Source organism: Perca fluviatilis, chromosome 11 (assembly GCF_010015445.1).
Source record: "Perca fluviatilis chromosome 11, GENO_Pfluv_1.0, whole genome shotgun sequence".
Lineage (NCBI taxonomy): Eukaryota > Metazoa > Chordata > Actinopteri > Perciformes > Percidae > Perca > Perca fluviatilis.
Genome location: NC_053122.1, coordinates 23,940,263 through 23,959,667, shown reverse-complemented (window position 1 = coordinate 23,959,667; position 19,405 = coordinate 23,940,263). Strand labels below are relative to the sequence as shown.

The 19,405-nt window shown below is 40.0% G+C and overlaps 1 protein-coding gene across 1 annotated transcript; it reads left to right on the top strand.

Moving 5' to 3' along the window:
• Positions 1 to 594: 594 nt before the first annotated feature.
• Positions 595 to 10,965, top strand: LOC120567986 (solute carrier family 12 member 9-like). The gene is made up of 14 exons (XM_039815146.1): positions 595 to 1,019; positions 1,514 to 1,648; positions 2,118 to 2,255; positions 2,616 to 2,713; positions 3,012 to 3,213; positions 3,935 to 4,042; positions 4,578 to 4,689; positions 5,118 to 5,275; positions 6,580 to 6,662; positions 8,163 to 8,287; positions 8,396 to 8,588; positions 8,672 to 8,846; positions 9,305 to 9,451; positions 9,584 to 10,965. Exons 1-14 carry the CDS (start codon positions 812 to 814, stop codon positions 10,525 to 10,527), a joined length of 2,826 nt encoding a protein of 941 aa, XP_039671080.1. The 5' UTR covers positions 595 to 811; the 3' UTR covers positions 10,528 to 10,965.
• Positions 10,966 to 19,405: the final 8,440 nt, after the last annotated feature.

Sequence of the window (19,405 nt, the reverse complement as noted above, 5' to 3'; positions counted from 1 at the left end):
GGATGAAATCTCATAGCCCATATCCAGTCCCCAAACTGTTTTATCTTTAATTTCAATCAGGATCGTTTTTGCAAATAGGCTACTGCTAACATTAGACAGTCCTTGCACATTAGTGGAATTAAAAAGAATAAAATCAAAGACACTTACTGAAGAATCATGTAGACTGGAAAGTGTTCCTATAGCCTACATTTCTGGAATGACTTTAGTGCAAATGTGGTTTATTCTTAATGCACTTTTAGATCTTACCTCTGTTTACATTTTTATTTTAAAAGTTATTGATTTGCTGTAAATGTGTGCATGTTTCTGTATTGCTTTTTTCAAATTCAGGAAATCTATTTTAGGTGTCTTTGTTAATTTGTGTATGTAAATACCCGGATTTTGCATTTAAAATGACATTTTTGCTACACTTTTATATTGATACAATTTTGTTTATGATACAAAACCTTTGCAATATAATATGCAATAAACTCTAAATTTCATAGAGCCATTTATTTATTCATTGATAATGTATTTATTTCGTTCGTTTAGTTTTTTAACGTTAGGGTAAGTTACAACTGATTGGATGAGCCCATTATAGGAGGCGACGTCATTTTTTCATTACCGTATATGTCAATGGCAAACAGTCATTACCTCCAGAAGGTGTACCGGACTAGGTGCGGAGGTTCATGGCCTACGCCCTACTTGACCAACGTTAGCTAAACGCTTATTCGAATGTTAGCAAAAAGCGACAGAAAAGAGGTTAGGCAAATTGAGCACGTGCGGTTTAAACTGTGCTTTTCAGCTGACACCAGCGCTACTGACCGCTAACATCATGTCAGAAAAGTCTCCTCTTCTACATTACCGACTCGCACCAAGCACCAGTCCGTGTGCGAAAGATGTGTCTAAACACAGCGGGCTCAAGGCGGGCAGAGACGGTCGACGGACCAGGGACAAGACCGCCCGGGAGCTCGGAGTGGTGTTTGGCGTGGTCATACCAACTGTACTGTCCATGTTTGGCGTCGTTTTGTTTCTGCGAATTGGTAAGTTGAGGAGGCAAAACAACTTTAATCTTAAATCTGGAAAATGTCATCCTAAAAAGAACACATTAGACTAAACAAAAACACAAATGCACATATTCTGAATAAAGGCATTTCCGGTTCATTTAGAAACAGGTTTGTGATTAGTCGATGCTAACTAGGATTGCGAGATGAAGCTTTGGAGCTTATCGGCAAATTGGTTCGCAAAAGGGTTTAACGTTAATTTATCGAGGCTTTATGTGCACATAATACCACCTGTTGGTCAAAGAGTGTCAAACTATGCAAGCAATTACAGTGCAGATGATCTCAACCGTCTATAGGCCTAACGTTACTGCATTTGCGCCAATTTATTCCATCTGTTGTGTCCATAATGTAGTAATAGAATAAATCAGTGAAACAATGATCCTGCATTTTACTTTGCAAACAAAAGTAATGCTACAGGTCTGAGGTGAACATTTGACTACATTATCAATAAGATTTCCTCCAACCTCTTGCAGGATTCGTTGTGGGTCAAGCAGGGCTCTACCAGTCCATTGCCATGTTCCTGGTGGCCTACTTTATCATCACAATGACCGTGCTTTCTGTCTGTGCCATCTCCACCAATGGGGCTTTAGATGCTGGAGGTGCTTACTGTATCCTTTACTGCTTAGAGAGACTTATTGTGTTGACAATGTTTAGTTACAGACTGAATATTTTTGTATTGTCGTTTTTTCTTTTTTTTCTTTTTTTTTTTTACAGTTTTTACCAGCATGTTAATAAAGAAGTGACAGCCAATGGTCAAACTTACGACTCCTTGGCTGCAGTTTAACTTGGTGTTTAATCAGCGTTTCGACACACTGCTTGAGAACGCTACGCTTAATGTTGTAGCTAAAAAGCCTCACTTGGGTGTCTGTCTGTGATTAAGCCTGACTAATAGTTTAAGAAAAAAATGTTCTTGCTCTTTATTTCTCCTCATGATTTGCTGTATCCAATGGCACAGGTTCCTTTTCGTTGTAAATCTGACCAGTGGTTGATCTTTAATCATCTTTACCTAGGTGAGATATTGTGTCTGGTCCTAGTTTACAAATGTGGAGTCCGAAATCCCTCAACTTGGATCCCTAGACATGATCAGCCGAGCCCTGGGTCCAGAGTTTGGCGGCAGCATTGGGATCATGTTTTTCTTTGCCAATGTGTGTGGCAGTGCTCTCTATGTTTTGGGTCTGGTTGAGGCTATCATATCTACCTTTGGCATCCCAGAAGGTAAGGAACATTAGGAGATGGCGGCACTGTGCCTCAGTGGTTAGAATTGCTGCCTCACAGAAAATAGGCACTGCACACCGGTTGCTCTGGTTTCCTCCCACCATAATGACAATCACGCTAGGAACTCCTGCCATCCCCCTTGACATAGGTACTGGCATTACAACTTAAGGTGGTCCCTGGATGCTGGACTATGGCTGCCCACTGCTCCTAATTAGTTAAAGTAAAATGGAGAGGATACATTCCTTGTATGTGTAAAATGTACTTGGCAAACTAATGATTTTTTTTATTATTATTACAAGGTGGGGCATCTAGGCATGTGAGTGTGTTTATATAAATCAACCCTGTTTCACTGTCCTTCAGAGGGTGCTGCAGGTCTCCATCAGGTGTTGCCCTCAGGATACTGGTGGTCTCTGCTGTATGGCACTGTCTTACTCTTCCTGTGTTTTATTGTCTGCTTGGTAAGACTTCATTATTTTCATTTTACTTTGTGTTTTACTGTGTAATTTAAGTACTATTCTATCTGTTATGTAAAAGTGGAAATTCTGGCTATGGTGGTGCTAAAGGAAAATCCACTGAGAACAGTGAATATCCACTAGCAAACTCTTAACTGGTAGTTTATTTATTTTTTATTTTCAGGATACCTTGCTTTGGGCCAAATTGACAGTCAAGAACAATTGGACTTGACAGTGGTGCTACGGGATAGATAGATAACATAAGTCAGTAGTTCCTATATTTTTAACTGTGTTGTCATTACAGGTTGGAGCCCACATTTATGCCACCGCCACCTTTATTATCGTCGTCATAGTCGTGGCAGTTTTGGCTACTATCTTCATCAGTTTTTTCATTGTGGGACCCATTGTGGTGATTCTGCCAGGGAGTTCTGGTCTAAACAGTACCAGGCTGACCACTGCCAATTATACTGGCCTTCAGCTCCACACCTTGGAGGGAAACCTATTGCGTAAGTGTTGGAAATTTTGTCAGATGTGATGGCTGGACATTTTATTAGCTTTCATAATCTTAAACCTATTTAAACAATATTTAGTAGTAGTGGTGAGATGAAGCTTCACGAAGCATCAGAACCTTTCAGTTCTAAAGGCTTCATTTGCACACAAAACCGTCTATTGGTCAAAGAGTGTATTACAAGCCGATTGGATAACATAACTGTCTTGTGAGTAATGATTCAAATGTGTGTTACAGTCTTTTGGTAAATAATAGTTGCATAATAATGGCAGCAGGGGCAAAATGATTGTTCTAAAACTGCACATTGCTGCAGCTCCTCTTTTCACCCTGGGTATTGAGCTCTCCCTTTTAGCTACAGAGTGATGCAGTACCTAGGTAAGGACTACTAGCCAGTCAGAAGCAGAGTATGAGGGCGTGCCATGATAGCAGCTAGGTGAGCATTATAACGTGTTTACAAAGTGACGCAAAATGATGCACATTTATCACTGAACTAAAGGCTGGACTAAAGCTGTTTGGAGCAGTTTGTGGACAGTGTTTTCTCTGGAAGATGGGAACTCCCTTTGGGGTGGACTTTGGGCTTTTTACTTTGTAAACCTATAACGTGCACAAAAAAGATATATAACACAATAAAGGAAAGGGGGGGGAAAAGGCAAAAAGCATAATATGAGCACTTTAAGCTTTTTTTAAATTCATTCATACAATTCTCCTGTACCTCCTAGCCAATTACACAGTAGACTACACCACTGGTGCCATGATGAATTTTGCCACAGTGTTCGCTGTGATGTTCAATGGCTGCACTGGGATTATGGCAGGCTCCAACATGTCAGGTAAGCTGGTGTTAAAAAAAACTTCAATCAAATTCGTAAAGAGCAAACAAAGGGCCCTTTTTTTTTTTTTTTTTGCTATGTGAAGGAAGGAAACTATACCAAAACAGGAAGCCCATCATGGTGAGTCTTTCAGAGGCTAGTGTCCTTTTGACTGACAGCATATCCAGGCTGCTGATAATGTAATTATCAGTGACAATTGACCACCTGAGAGAAAAACCTAGTAATTATGAACATGGCCACATGATTATGCCTGATATTATTAATGGATAATGCAATACTGAGGGATACAAATTATACAGTTGTATACTTCACACTTGGGTGGGGTGGTAGGGGAGAAAGCTACATTTCTCAGCAACATTTGCCAACCAATTATTGCAAGTCTTGAAATGCAGACTTTGGTAGATCCAGGCCCTGGTATTTAAGACACAATACATGTACACATTTGGGAAAGGGTGAACTTTGACAATTTTTTTTTATAAGGTGTTTAATCATTTTGGTTTTGTTTAAGAGGCAACTTTTGTCATGCGTTTTCCAGGCGACCTGAAAAACCCAAGCTTTTCCATCCCAAGAGGGACTCTTGCAGCGGTTCTTACAACTTTCATCACATACAATCTGCTTAGCCTGCTGGTTGCGTTATCCTGTGACCGGTTAGAGAGACACACACACACACACACACACACACACACACACACACACACACACACACACACACACACACACACACACACACACACACACAGTGTCAAACAAAGTAGTCCTTGTACAAATACCCTGAAATATATTAAACACAAGTTTTTATTCAATATATAGATAAATTCCCCAAATGCTGCTGTGCATTTCAATATTTAACAATTGTTTTTCAAAAGAAGCTTTTGCATTTAAGCGCTTTTGCATATTTTTGCTCTCTTTTTCAGAGATGGAATATATCAGCTGTAGTTTGAGATTTTACTTGGATTTGTTCTGTTTGTATACATTACAATGGATTTAAAATGTGGTTTTATCAACACATTAAATCTAGCCTATGTAATTATGTTTTGTCTCATTTCATATTTGGAATTTCACCCATTATCCTTAGTCACCTTCTTCAAAAAGACTACGGTTTCCTGGGAGACATCAATATATGGACGCCCCTGGTGACAATTGGGGTTTACTCCTCCACCTTGTCTGCTGCCATGAGTAACCTGATAGGAGCCTCCAGAGTCCTGTATGCCCTGTCCAAAGACAACCTGTTTGGTGAGATTTTTGAACATGTGTCCTATTGCCCAATGTTTACTATTAGTTTTGCCTGTTGTCCCCAACATTAGAAAATTACATACCAAATTATTGTTTTATTGGTGGAATGGGGTTTTAACTGATGTGGCATCTGATAATTTCTGGACAGCGAAGGATCTAGCTTGGTACTAGGTACTAATCTAGCTTGTTTAGGCTATGATAAGGGCTAAATAGTTGATCCAGACTATATGAAGGCATATCCAACTCTAGCTGATCTTCTATAAAGCTGAGTCAACATTTCAATAATCAGCCATCTGTTGAAAGAGGCCTCCATCTCAAATGTGAGAAATTGACTTGTTATTAATTTCATCATTTCTCATTTTTCAAGTGGAGGCATGTTCATTTGGAAAGCATCGTTTGACAGCAGATGGCTTGCTGTGTTTTTCTTAGAAAAAAATCCTCATTGGCTTCAGGACTGCAGGATGATTCATTTGTTTATCTGATTTATGACCATGAGCAATGACCAGTGTTGGGAGTAACTCATAACAAAAGTAACGCAATTACAGTAATGGATTCCTTTTTTACTGTAATGGAGTAATATAACTCATTACAAATAACATTTTAGTAATATTATACCAGTTTAAAGTCCGCGAGTGTTATTTCCTGTTGCTGGAATCCGGTGGTTGAAATGACTGCAGAGACGGATACATTTGTGAGATGGACAGAGACGGTATGGACAACATCTGTGTCCCAGCAGGTAATGGTACGTCAGAGTGGCAGCTGTGTGTCCGAGCAGCTTACAGATATAAACATGTCAGGAATTAATGTTTAGGCTTGCTACATGTAAATATTAGAATTACATTTTATCAGAGGTGGAAAGTATAACTATACCGTACTTCAATTGTAAGGTAGGCTACTTTTAATTGAGTTATTTTCAATTTTTCCTACTTTTATAGGCTACTTCTAGTGTCAAGTAGGCTATTGTACATTTTACTTCACTATTTATTTTAAAGCTTTAGTTACTTTGCAGATTCAGATTAATAATATAAAGTATTATGAATAAATTATGATGTATTAAAGTGGATAAAGATGAGACTTTGTTGATCCCATGGTGAAATTCACAAGCTACCTGCCAAGTCATAGCCTACTTTCGCTGTTATTTTGGTAAAAGTAGCCTAAAGCAATTCAGAGAGTAATATTGTAATATAACTAATTACTTTCAAATTACAGTAACTAGTAATCTTTAATGTATAACATTTTGGAAGTAACTTGCCCAACACTGGCAATGACTAAGTGGCTTTTATTAATGTTTTAAACCTCTACAGGGGGTGTCCTGGCTCTGGCGAGTAAAACATCTCGGAGTGGGAACCCCTGGGCTGCTGTGCTTGTCTCCTGGTTGCTTGTACAGGTAGGCTAATACAGACAGTAAGGAGCGATGACCGTTTTCCTCTGTTCAAAAAGTTTGGAGTGGCTCTGCTTGAGCTCTACTAAAGCTCACTTCTCTTGGTCTTAACCCCTTACTGTTCATATTGCTCTTTTGCATGTTAGATTATTGACCTAGTTTAAAAATTTGACCTGTGAAATTTAGCTGTTTTTACCATTACGCATTGACGGCTACTAATAAACCATTATTAATAGCTAAAGTTAAGCAACCGAAGAAGTAAAACTAATTTACACCATAATTGTTTGTCTTTAATTGTGGTTTCCATTTTGCTCTCTGCTTCTAATTTAGTAACCGTAATGAGAAAGATGAAGTAGACAAAGTTTAAACATTCTTGCTCTAATTGTTTAATCCACAAATGCTTGAATGACATCAACATTGACATTATACCATATATTGCCACTGCTTGTCAGTGCTGCCCTGCCCTGAGGGGAATGTAAACTTAAGGGTAGAGCTGGAATGGAGGAAGATAAATTAGCAGCTGTCCATTTAATGGATAACTGTAAGATTTGGATCGACTGGTCTTTCACAGACCACTCCGCCATGCAAAACATTTTGTGCTCAGCTTCTGATTGGCTGAAAATTTGTCAAATGAAGAGCATTAAAAGCTTAAAAGGTTTTGCCAGGGAGGCAGAGCAGGGTACTGTCATGTTACACTAGTAAGTGAATTCCTCATTTCACAACCATGCCACTTAGCATCAGCATATTAACTATATAGCAAGGTTTGTTACATTATTCTTACGAAGTCATGGGCATGAATAGTATAGCTGTGATTTAAACCAGTTAAGCTGTTTATCAGTGTGGTCATAATGGGGTCAAGGGACATCCAGAGGTCTGAAGCTACTCATGTAGATGGATATGGGGAGTTATGTTTGTATATTGTTCTCAGTAACACTAAAGTAATGTGTGCCAAGCTTGCACACTTGTATTGCTAGAATTATTACATATTTTAATGATGTTAAAACTTGTAGCTGCAACCTGAATGATATCTAAGCAGCACGAGATACAAAAGTATTGATTAGATATTAATAGATATACACTATCTATTTATATATACTGCGTTATAATTGATTCACATCACTAACTAGACCACAATTTGCACTAACTGTATTCTGACTCTTTACTACATCTCAGCAGTATTCTAGATTGTCTATTCATGTATATTGTATTATTACCATATCACTTTCGCATATCCATCAGCTTACTTACACCTCACTTTGCACCGTTTTTGAAATGCCTACTTAATCTCTACTTATGTAGCCTATTGTATTCTGTTTTCTTGTACTATATTGAATGTGAAACTGTATGTTGTCTTGCACGCTTATGCTTTTCTTGACCAGGTCGCCGTTGCAAATGAGAACCTGTTCTCAACGGCCTACCTGGTTAAATAAAGGTTAAATAAAAAAAAAAATATATATATATATATTAGGTTCAAGCCAAATTAATTTTCTTTATTCTTCCCACTAGGTGGTGTTGTTTGCTGGTAAATTGAATACCATTGCTGGTATTGTAACTATCTTCTTCTTGTTGGTTTATGCTGCTGTGAACCTGGCCTGTTTGGCTCTTGAATGGGCTTCTGCACCAAACTTCAGGTACTGTGCAGGATATTGGCAGGCTTTCCGTTTAGGAATTTATTTGCACTTTCCTGGTTGAAAAGGTCTTTTTCATTTATTTTTTTTTGTCTTTGTTTTTGAATTTAGACCCTCATTCCGTTGTTTTACATGGCATACCTGCACTCTGGGCATTCTTGGCTGCCTGGTAATGATGTTCCTGATCAATGCCATTTATGCATTTGCCAGCATAGCCTTTATGCTACTGCTATTGATGCTTATCCACTACCTCGGCCCCATCAGCAACTGGGGCTACATAAGCCAGGCTCTCATCTATCATCAGGTGTCACAAAGAAGGCCATATCTCTCACTAATGCAACAATAAGAAGCAAGTTGGTGTGAGTTACTACATCTTTATTCTCTCAGGTGCGCAAGTACCTGTTGATGTTGGATGGGCGTAAGGACCATGTGAAGTTCTGGAGGCCCCAGTTGCTGCTGATGGTGGCAAACCCCCGCAGCTGTACAGGTCTAATGACTTTTATGAATGACCTGAAGAAGAGTGGCCTCTATGTACTGGGACATGTAAAGCTGGGTTCACTGGGTAAGGTGTGTGTGTGTGTCCGTGTGTGTGTGTGTCCGTGTGTCCGTAACTTAAGTTTTTAGTATTGAAAACTCAGCTATTAAAGGCTTTTTAAAGTGGCTGATTAAATGTTACCAGCTGAAGCCTTTGTCGTTAAAAGCTATAAGGAACAGCAGCCATGGTAAGCTTGAATTCATATCAGTTGCAATTAATTTTAATGTCGACGACAAGTTTTCACAGTGAGGAGAAAAAAGTGTCAAAATGGACATAAACTTCTTAACCTCCTCCTGCAGTCTAAGCCACAACTTGGTATGTTTCCATCAGTCATACTTTTACCAAAATACACCCATATATACTGCAGCAACAGAGAGTTATGTTGGTAACTCCACACAAACTAACACATGCTGCCGGTGAAGGAATGAGATGGTTCTGTTCTCACAGATTTTACATTGTGTGTCCTTGTGTGTGTGATTCTGCAGATGGGTTGCCCTCTGATCCTCTGCAGAGCCATTATGACTCCTGGCTGTCTCTAGTGGACCATCTAAACATCAAGGCATTTGTCAACCTTACCCTGGCAGACTCTGTCCGACACGGAGTTCAGAACCTGCTTTTCGTCACAGGCTTTGGTAGCCAAGTTTACATTGCTGCTGTATAATGGTGTTGGTTTTCTGTCATTGAACTGTGATATGAACGTTTTACTTACAAACTTTACAGTTCTTATCCAAAACCACAGATTTGAAACCTCTGTTTGCATCTAGGTGGAATGAGACCAAACACCCTTGTCTTGGGTTTCTATGATGACTGCACCCCTCAAGACCATCTCCAAGGCAAAATTCTTCTGTCTTCAGGCTGTAGCTTGGATACAAAAACTCCATCCGTAGACCCCCGAGAGCAATGGTCCCCCTTCTTCCATAATGTGCGGGATGCCGAGGAACTCAAAGACCTTCAGGAAGAGGAATATGTGTCAGTGATCGCTGACGCTGTAAAAATGGGGAAGAATGTGACACTGGCTCGTTACTTCAACCAGTTCAACCGGGAGAAGGTCATGGGCTCAGGAAGAAAGATAGGGGGCAACCGAAGCATGACGGGGCAATTCATTGACGTGTGGCTTCTGAATTTGCTTCGACCAGACGGCTGTGGCTACGTCGACATTTGCTCACTGTTCCTGTTGCAGTTGGCCGGCGTGCTTAAAGAGACCCGTGCCTGGAGCCAGGCAAGACTTCGCCTCTTCCTGTGTGTGGAGGCTGGTTGCAGTCTGAAAGAAGAGGAGGAGAAGAAGCTCCGGTTGATGCTTAAGGAGCTAAGGATTTCAGCTCAGGTGCAGATGGTGGCATGGGACCCGGTGGTGGCACTGCACTGGCAGAGACAAGGAGGAAGAGGGAGAGGGAATCTGGTAGAGTCTGCACAGAATGAGGAAAGGAGGGACAGACCAGAGGAAGAGAAAGTTGAAAAGGAAGATGATATCCAAACATTTCCCAATAATGTTGCTCAGCTGACAGATGAGTATATCTGTGCTGTCAATGATCTGATTCGCAGACACGGTGCCCCTCAGCCTGCTGTTCGATTCTTGTATTTACCCCGGCCACCAGCAGACACAAGCCATTACCATGCCTACCTCCACCAGCTGGCCGTGTTGAGTCGGGACCTGGGCCCAACATTGCTCATTCACGGGGTCACTCCTGTGGTCACTACTGACCTCTAAACTTTTACTATCAACTCTCAAAATCCCAGATCTGATAGTTGTCCATGGGACTGTGCCTCTTGCTACCACTTTATTCACCTGATATTTAAGCTGTTACCTAAAACCTCAGACCTGACAATGACAACACAACGAACCCATTTTATACTGGGTCACACCCACATTTTGAGTTTATAAAATTTGTTTCCCTTATATACTTGGGGGAAATGGATTTGATGACCTCAAGTTTACTTCTGTAAATGCTATAGTGGTGTAGAAATGTACAATTTGCACATTTTGTGGGGTGAAAGGTTGTAGTTAAAATCAGAAAGAAGTATAGTAGGCCCATGCTCTGGCCCATGCATTTGTTAAAATACTGTTAACCACATGTTCTTGAACATTGTCAACTTTGACTTTTTGCACATGTTATAGAAAGATGAATTAAATGAATTCTTGTATTACCTTTTTGACTTTGAATTGAGAAAAGAGACGTGCTGCTAGTATACAGTTTACAATGATGTTCTTAAAGCTTTTATCCAATTTGGTGTAGAGAACCATTGAGATACACCATTGAGATTATTGGCTGTTGTATGCCTGCAGAGGGCGATATATACCCAGTATTATGGCTGCTAATGTGCTGTACCAAGTCTGCCTTCACTAGGTTGTTGGTGTACTGTTGTAATAGTGCTATTGGCAGTTATTAATATGCATCTGTACTTTCAGCACATGTAGGCTAATGTGTTCAGTCACAGATGTTCTTTATCTCAATCTAGCAGCCTCACAATCTGACTCAGCACAGACCAGTGACTGGTTGACCTGTTGCTGACTGGCTCCTATGCTGGACTGAACGATATTTCAATCTTAGAATTTACCTGTTTTGCAAGATAGTGAGAGGTCATCATTTCATAGGTGTGTTTTGTGTCATATGTGGCACAAAGTTATTTATTTAGTATGTGTGGCTGCTTCTTGGTACCTCCCCAAAAGAGCAAAAAATATCCGATCGACTATAAGCAAACTATCTGCATATCATAGATATGTCGACGACGTTTCATTTCCGGGATTATGGTTCCGATGGAGGATCCTGCGGGTGTCCCTTTATTTTCAGCCAGATGTTCCTCACCTTCTGCTTCCTTTGTGTTGGCAATCTAAACTCCAGTCAATTTACGAAGACTATAGTTAACTCTTCAGATCTCTGCAGGGTAAATCCAGACAGCTAGCTAGACTATCTGTCGAATCAGTGTTTTCTCTTGCACGACTAAAACAATTTTTTAACCTAAACATGTTCCACTAAAACAAGTTCCTTCCCGAGGTTATTTTGCAGAGGCACCATTGCTCCATCCGGCGCTTAGCTCCGCCCAAGACAATTGTGATTGGTTTTTAAAAAAAGGCCAATAAACCAGAGCACGTTCTACTACACCCAAATCTTATGTGGACTAGCCAGTCCCTCCTCCGCAGCCTGTGGATATAGGTCTGGCAATGTGAGACTAATAACTCCTGGCCCCCCGGCCACTGCTGGGGAGCCTGCCTCAATCACTCGTTTGCACTCGCCACCTAGTCCTGATTGGCTGCAATAGTATTTTCTGTTTCTTTTGCATTTACAAAGCCGGGGCCGTATAGGAACACTGGATTCTTTTTTCAGTGCACACACCCATAAAATAGAGAGCTAGGTGACCATGATTCTCTGAATTTGACAAAGTGTAGTAGATTAACATCACTTACTATACCTTTTTAATACACAGACTGCTTTCCCATTCTGCATAAAGAATTTTGAGCACATGGACATTTTGACTGAGCACACAAATGAAATAAATGAATAAAATTCCCAATGGCCCAACACTTGGGGAGTTTAGAGGACATAGGGAATAGGCCAGTAAGTGGTGTGGACTGACATGCACAATCCAAATGGGTAATTTAACATTACCATGAAGGGGATATCTTGATTTACATTCCTAATCTTTCCACCTTTTGAGTTCTGTAGAGGAAAACCATATTATGTTTACATGCAGTTATGTTATCCAAATAACCTGCTTTGTCATTTGACAAATGAACTAACCTCTCTTCTGGGTTGTTGCATTATTAGAGTATTAGTTATAATTCAATGAAAACTACCTAATGACGCAGTATATAATTTGGCATAGGAAGTGTGTGGTGGGCGATGGCAAGGCTGTACCTGCTGATGGAAAGCTGATGCCATCTGTGGCATATGTCACGTTTGGTTAGAGAAAATTCCATGAGTTTGTACATAGGAGTATTGACACCCGCCTACACATCACTGACAACCTGCATGTGGGAGGGAGTGTGTTCACAGATGGAGGCAGATGGGGCTCCAGTACTATAAAGGGATACCATGTTAACAGTCGAGCAGGAAACGGGGGCATTTAAGATATAATGGACAGTATCCATTCTGTCATCTACACATTTTTAAAGACAAACTTTATTTGGAAATCACAAAGAATGAATGGTGCACCGAATTTTCAGCAGTTTTTGGTGTCTGATTGAGGGTTATCCTTCTCTTCCGTCTAAGCAAAGATGGAGGGACAGAATCACTTCCGACCGCTGATTGACTTAAAAAAAAAAGTTGCTGATGTAGGAAATCGTAATGAACTGTGAATAATAATATCACCTGGTTCTTGTTTTGTTAGAGAGATATCAGATACTTGCTAAATGCAGGGTTTGTTAGAGCCCCTTAACAAAAACAAGCATTTTTGTTTAAAATTAAATAGACAATATAAAGTGTTGGGTATAAATGGATGACACATTCGTTTTGATGTAAGGCAGACTTTCAGTGATTTTGGAGAACAAAGGAGGAAAAACATCCTAGCCTACAGCATCTACCTGAGATAGTAGTTCAGTTAATAGGTGATTCCCATATGCCCAAGACATTAATTTCCCCCTTCAGTACCAATTTGACGGTGCGGAAACGACTGGTGCTTAATACATTTATGTAACACCGTCTATTCATCTCTTTTTATCAAACTGTTGAGGGATAAGGCCTTCATTCAAAACCACCCTTGCTTTTGTTTAACATGGTGGCTGACATTAATTTATCTTACCTATTTCATTCAAAAGTGCATTGACATGTCATACATGTATAATTATCATTGGAAGAGGAGCTGAACAAGTGCAGTTTGAGGTGTGAAGTGGTGCTTGTAGCCTGCTGACTAATATCCGACTACCATGTTGGGAGTGGGATCCTTTCAGGCTCTAGAAGTGGACAGAATTCTGTTATAAAGCATCCACTGATCAATAGGAGGAATTATTCCTAAAAGGGGCATGTACATCCTGTCATCTGCCTCCCAGGATCTTTCAACCATATGTGAATTGGGGTCATGCAGGAAATGTAACCTTTTGAGAAGCTGTTCAGAATCCCAAAATGAGTAACAAATGGAATCCCTATGAAACTAACGACCAAAAAATAGTATCAAAACATCCCTCTGATTTGGTGGAATAATAAAACACTGCTCTGAACTGCTGACCTTTGGATCATTCAGCACAGTGGCAGATAAAATCTCTCTTAATCTGTACTGTACTTAATCTGTAGCCCTTCAAATCACTTGAGAAAAATCCCTTATGAAGATGTATGATTTTATTGGCATGCCTAGGTTGGGCATTTGACCAAACCAACCATCGTGGTATCATAACAGACTATGGAGGAGACTGTCTTAATTTAAAGCTTCTCTAATCACCATTAGATTTAGCCAGTCAATACTTTCCTATACAATGGCAGCGCCTCAGTAGTTAATTTAACACCCCCTAGTTTCGCATTGCCAGACCTATCTCCACAGCGGTGCACAGGAGGGTCTGCTAGTTAACACAGGATTTGGATAGGAGAAAAAGATGCTCTGGTTTATTGACATTTCTTTAAACCAATCACAATCATCTTGGGTGCCGCTAAGCGCTGGACGCAGGTATGGTGCCTCTGCAAAATAGACTCGGGAAGGAACTTGTTTTATTATTATATAAAAAAAAAAATTAAAATGTCTGAGTGTCTGATAAGAATTTTACTCAAATAAAAGATAAATATAATTTGATTGTCGGTTCTAGCTCGGAGGAGTTTAGAATGCCAACACAAAGAAAGCGGAAGGTGAGCGACATCCGGACGCAAATGAAGGATATCCTGCCGAACCTCTGGCCGGAACAATCCCATTAATTAAATATCGTCGATATAGACTAAACACCCCCTTATGTTTGTCATAGTGTTGATGCTGAAAAATACGGCTTGTTTTTAAGATATTAAGGCCTAAAATGTGTTTTGGAGAATGTTTGCCCAATTGAGAGGTGTCTCAATTTGGATTTTCTGGAACCTTGTCTGACGAAACGTTGGCAAGCAGTAAACCTAATGCCAGGCTTCATACTTCCACTGTCTTCAGTCTAAAGTATCAGATGTCACCTGGTTTAGTTTGGCATGAAAAATAACCTGGCTAATGCAATTTATCATTGGCAGTTCAGTCGGGTTTGGTGGCGGTGGGCAACAGCAACAATGTTCCTTCTGACGAAGAGACGAGGCCATCTGCGGGATACGTCACGTTTGTGGCAGAATTTATGAGTTTTCATGTTGGTGTGCTGACACCCGCCTACATGTCACTGACAAACTGCATGTGGGAGGTAGTGTGTTCACAGACTGAGGCAGTCTGGGCGCAAAGTGCCATAAAGTGATACGTTCATAGGCACACATCTCCACAGCCATAGATGTCCGTTTGAGGGTGATCCCTCCATGCCCACTAGATGAAGGAGCTCAATTACTTCTGACTGACGGATGGAGAGTTGCTGTCTGTGGACTTTTATTAGGCTGGCAGTGTTAAGTAATACAGAACAGTATTGTCAGTTATTTTTTGTTAAATGGGGGATGCATTAGTGCCCACTTGACAGAGTGGGCACTACTGCAAGTGCTTTATTTTCAATAATATAGACAATGTGTCTAAAAAATTCTAAACGGAAGGTAACTGTATTGGCATGCATCAGATGCTCTGGTGGACTATATTAAATAGACAATGACAATGAAGAATTAGTTTTCATCCTGGCACATTGTTGCTTTACCCTATGTTAGGTCACTTTTGTTGTAAGGGATATGGGAACACAGACACTTGAGATGCACTTCATGATCGTCATGAACACAAATATAATCGTTTTTAATCCAAGAGTAGGAGTACGTGGAGAAACATTTTCATAGTTCTTTTTTGGTTTCAGGCTGACACCATCTAACATGAAGCATCTACCTACCAAAAAAAAAACGTTTTTACATGCCTTTGAAGCATTATAACTCTTTTTCCACTGACTATCAGATAAAACTGCACAGGTTAATGTGCTGTACACTGACTTAGCAAACATGCTAAGTACCTCACTACCAGTATGGTGACCTGCCATAAAAAATGTACCATTATGCAAACCAAATGGAGAGAAGAATGTTTGTGTGTGACTCAAACTTATTTAAAACTGCTGGTATAGTGCAACAGGGGTGACAAGATCTTTGGACATTTTCTGTTCTAAAATATCTTTGCAAAATCTGTCTTCTCCTCTCCCTGTTGGCTTAATTTGCTTATGCCGTTTTTTCAAATTAAAAGCTTTCTGTTCGGTTTTACAGTCACAAGCGATGTACCTATGGTACAAATGTTCCTTATAATTGATGTTTTCTGTGGGATGCTCAGGGAGAGAGATGTGTTTGAGTCACATTGTCATGATGTGCCATTATTGTATTTCTTTCTCTGGCAGCAGTCCATCCCATAGTGCTTCTTATATCTGTAGCCTGATGTGAAAGTATCCCACATCATCTGGCAGCAGTCTCTGGATCTCTACTAGTGATGTAGTTCAAACTGATGTTACTGTGAAAAGAGCCCCACTTCATGTGCGAGTGGGAGGAAGACTGCAGACTTTGTTTATCCTGTGGGAGCGTACGCTTCTTCCTCCCACTGCATGCACAACCTCCATACAGTATATCAGGTTATTTGTGGACTAATGATAGATTAAAGCCACAAATAGACTTTAGGTATGTGAATTTTGATGCCAGTTTTGTGGTATTCTGTCTGGGAAAACAAATGTGCCTTTGCTTGCGTCCTTATAGTACAATAATTGTTGTCTTTCTATATCCATAAATAAACCAAACCAAGGACGATATAGTACAATAAGCCCCTGGGTGTCACATTTCAGAAAAACCTACTCATAGCTGTCTGGTCTTTTGGATGAAAGAGAAGATTTAAATGTTTCAAAAATATATAAATAAAGTGAGTGAAAATGTTTTTTTGACATTTTAAAAACAACAGATTTCAATTAAATTTGGCAAAAACGTAGTTAATGTTTGAAGACTTTACAGTTAATTTGGTACAATAGTGACCCCCCCAGGGCCAACAGGTCAATATAAAGACTGACAGCTTTGTTGTATATTTGCCTGTTCTGAGTGATTTCTATTTAATCTGTGCTTTTATTTGACAATGGTATACCAAATTGCATTGCTTTAAACTCTTCACACAAATTGCTTAACGGTTAGATTACCACATCGATATTTTTTACCACATGACTCCAGGGGTCACTATCCTCCACATGCTCCGCTACAGAGCATTCATTTTAGAGCTTGAGGTTAAAAGTCTCTCTAGCAAGACACCAACCTTGCTGGCCTCAGTGTGTAACATTGTTTTCCAGACTTTTACACATTTAAATCAGTTTTGTGTGTTTATTTAACCACATGATTGTATCAGTATTCACTGCAACCAACTTGCAAGATGATCCTACTTGACTCACTGTTTGAAGTCTTCAGCATGCTGTTTAAGTGATACTAGCAGTTATAACTGATGATCATATATGGTAGCTGTTTCACTCCACCCCCTCATACTGGGGATGCCCTTCTTTTTTACAGAGGCCTGCTAAGCTGATTTGCGTCACTGACACACTTTTACTTTCATCAAACAAGGGAAACATTTACGTTTCATTGTGATGTCTCATGTTGTTGAGCCATCAATGGTTTTCATGGATATTATTAATACTATTCCAGTGACATATTTAGGATGTCCGCGTCACTGACTGTGTAAGGGTGGATTAGCTGAAGTGACATGACGCTTGTCTCCAGTGGCACTCAAAACATTTCCATTTCATGTTAAATTGATGGAATCTTTTTAAATGCTGAAAGCAATTCAGACTTTGCTAGCACGTGAATAAAATGACTCCATCCAGAGGTCATGTTTCAAAGTACTGATAATGTGCTAGATTTTCCATTTGTTTTGATTTTGTGCTGTTTGTTACAGTATGGCTCACTTCAGTCTGATGGTGTGTCTGAAAAACGTCAAAATGAGGCACTGAATATATCCCCTTACTTTAGTAGCAGTATATAGTGTATGTATTAGAAGGCAATCCTTCCAGTGTATAGCTTTACATCTGTCTATACATCTTTCTATACATCCATATCTATATATCCATCTACTCGTTTCACATGAATGTGTGTGACTGAGCTATGGGAGTCTAAACGTGCATCCTACTTGGTTTTGGGGCTGCACATGCTACACACTTCTCACCTTTTCTCTTTGCATTGCCTCAGCCTGACACAGAGCACAAGGCAACAAGTACCAGTCAACCTGGCTAGTTCTTTCTGCCATCTGGTGCTGGTCTGTTCCTAGAAACTTGTTTTTTCGTTCAAGTATAGATCACACTACACACTCTGTTCCATCTGTCGGCTGGATACTACGGTGGCCGGGAAGTGCAATGCAACATTACAAAGAATGAAACACTTTTACATTTTGGAAAACAAATTTACATTTTGGAAAACAAATTTACATTTTGGAAAACAAAATAACATTTTAGAAAACAAATTTACATTTTGGAAAACAAATTTACATTTTCGAAAACAAATTTACATTTTAGAAAACAAATTTACATTTTGGAAAACAAAATAACATTTTAGAAAACAAATTTACATTTTCGAAAACAAATTAACAAGATGCAAAACACTTTTACCAGTCCCGAAACAAATTTACAAATGACAGATTCTTCACGGAAAGGGAATGTACCACATACCGGAAGTGATGAGGTTTTGTATACATGTCGCCTTGACTACGGCAGTTATGGATCGAATGCGTCAATAGAGCCGCCATCTTGGAACAGGGGATGCACTGCCTTATATACTGTCTATGGGCCGTCCTTAATGCATCAGCGTCAATGTAGGCAAAGGTCTAACGGAAATAAAATCACTATAAATCGTCAAAATCTCATGCGATGTTCTAGTTTTTTTAAACAAAAGACAAAGAGACTAATTAATGTGTTAATACAAAGAATATTTATTATAATCAGTTCACAGATATGAAGTACAAACGGAAACTTCACCCTTCTGAACTAAGAGGTTCTGCTTCAAAGTGAAGTTTAAACAGACTGAAATGTCCAGGCTCCACTCCCCACTAATGATTCATTTATTTCTGCATGTATTTATTTATTTAACGAGACTTTAAGTCGTGTTTCGTCGTCCACAGTCCGAGTCCCGCCAGACTCCCTTTAGGAAACCTGTGATTTAAACTTCAGCAGGCTGTGACAGTCCGCTCCGTTCAGTCCTGGATCTGATTCTCCCGGGCTTCCCTTCCCTCCAGCGGGCCCAGCAATACGGCCTGGGTCTCCAGCTGCGTGGTGTCGGTTTTGGCTCCCAGGAATGGGCAGTGAGCTCCAGGTCCTGCAGCTGCAGACGGACTCAGCTGCCCCCCTGCTGTAGCTTCGATCCGGCCGCGGCTGTCGATACGTTCCCTGTTTTTCCAATGTTTCCGTCAGGTCCGCGTCATATAAAAACTCCAAACACCGACCACACGTAAAGTCACCATAAACTTCATTCACGCCATATACTCACTCACAACAACACAAATTGACTGCGCTCACCAACAACACCTCATCACTTCCGGTATGTGGTACATTCCCTTTCCGTGAAGAATCTGTCATT

Excerpts from the sequence above, each read along its gene's own strand:
- LOC120567986 (XM_039815146.1), top strand. The coding sequence starts at position 812 with ATGTCAGAAAAGTCTCCTCTTCTACATTACCGACTCGCACCAAGCACC. Across the intron at positions 1,020-1,513 it reads CGTTTTGTTTCTGCGAATTG|GATTCGTTGTGGGTCAAGCA; the intron begins GTAAGTTGAGGA and ends AACCTCTTGCAG. Across the intron at positions 8,847-9,304 it reads TGTAAAGCTGGGTTCACTGG|ATGGGTTGCCCTCTGATCCT; the intron begins GTAAGGTGTGTG and ends GTGATTCTGCAG.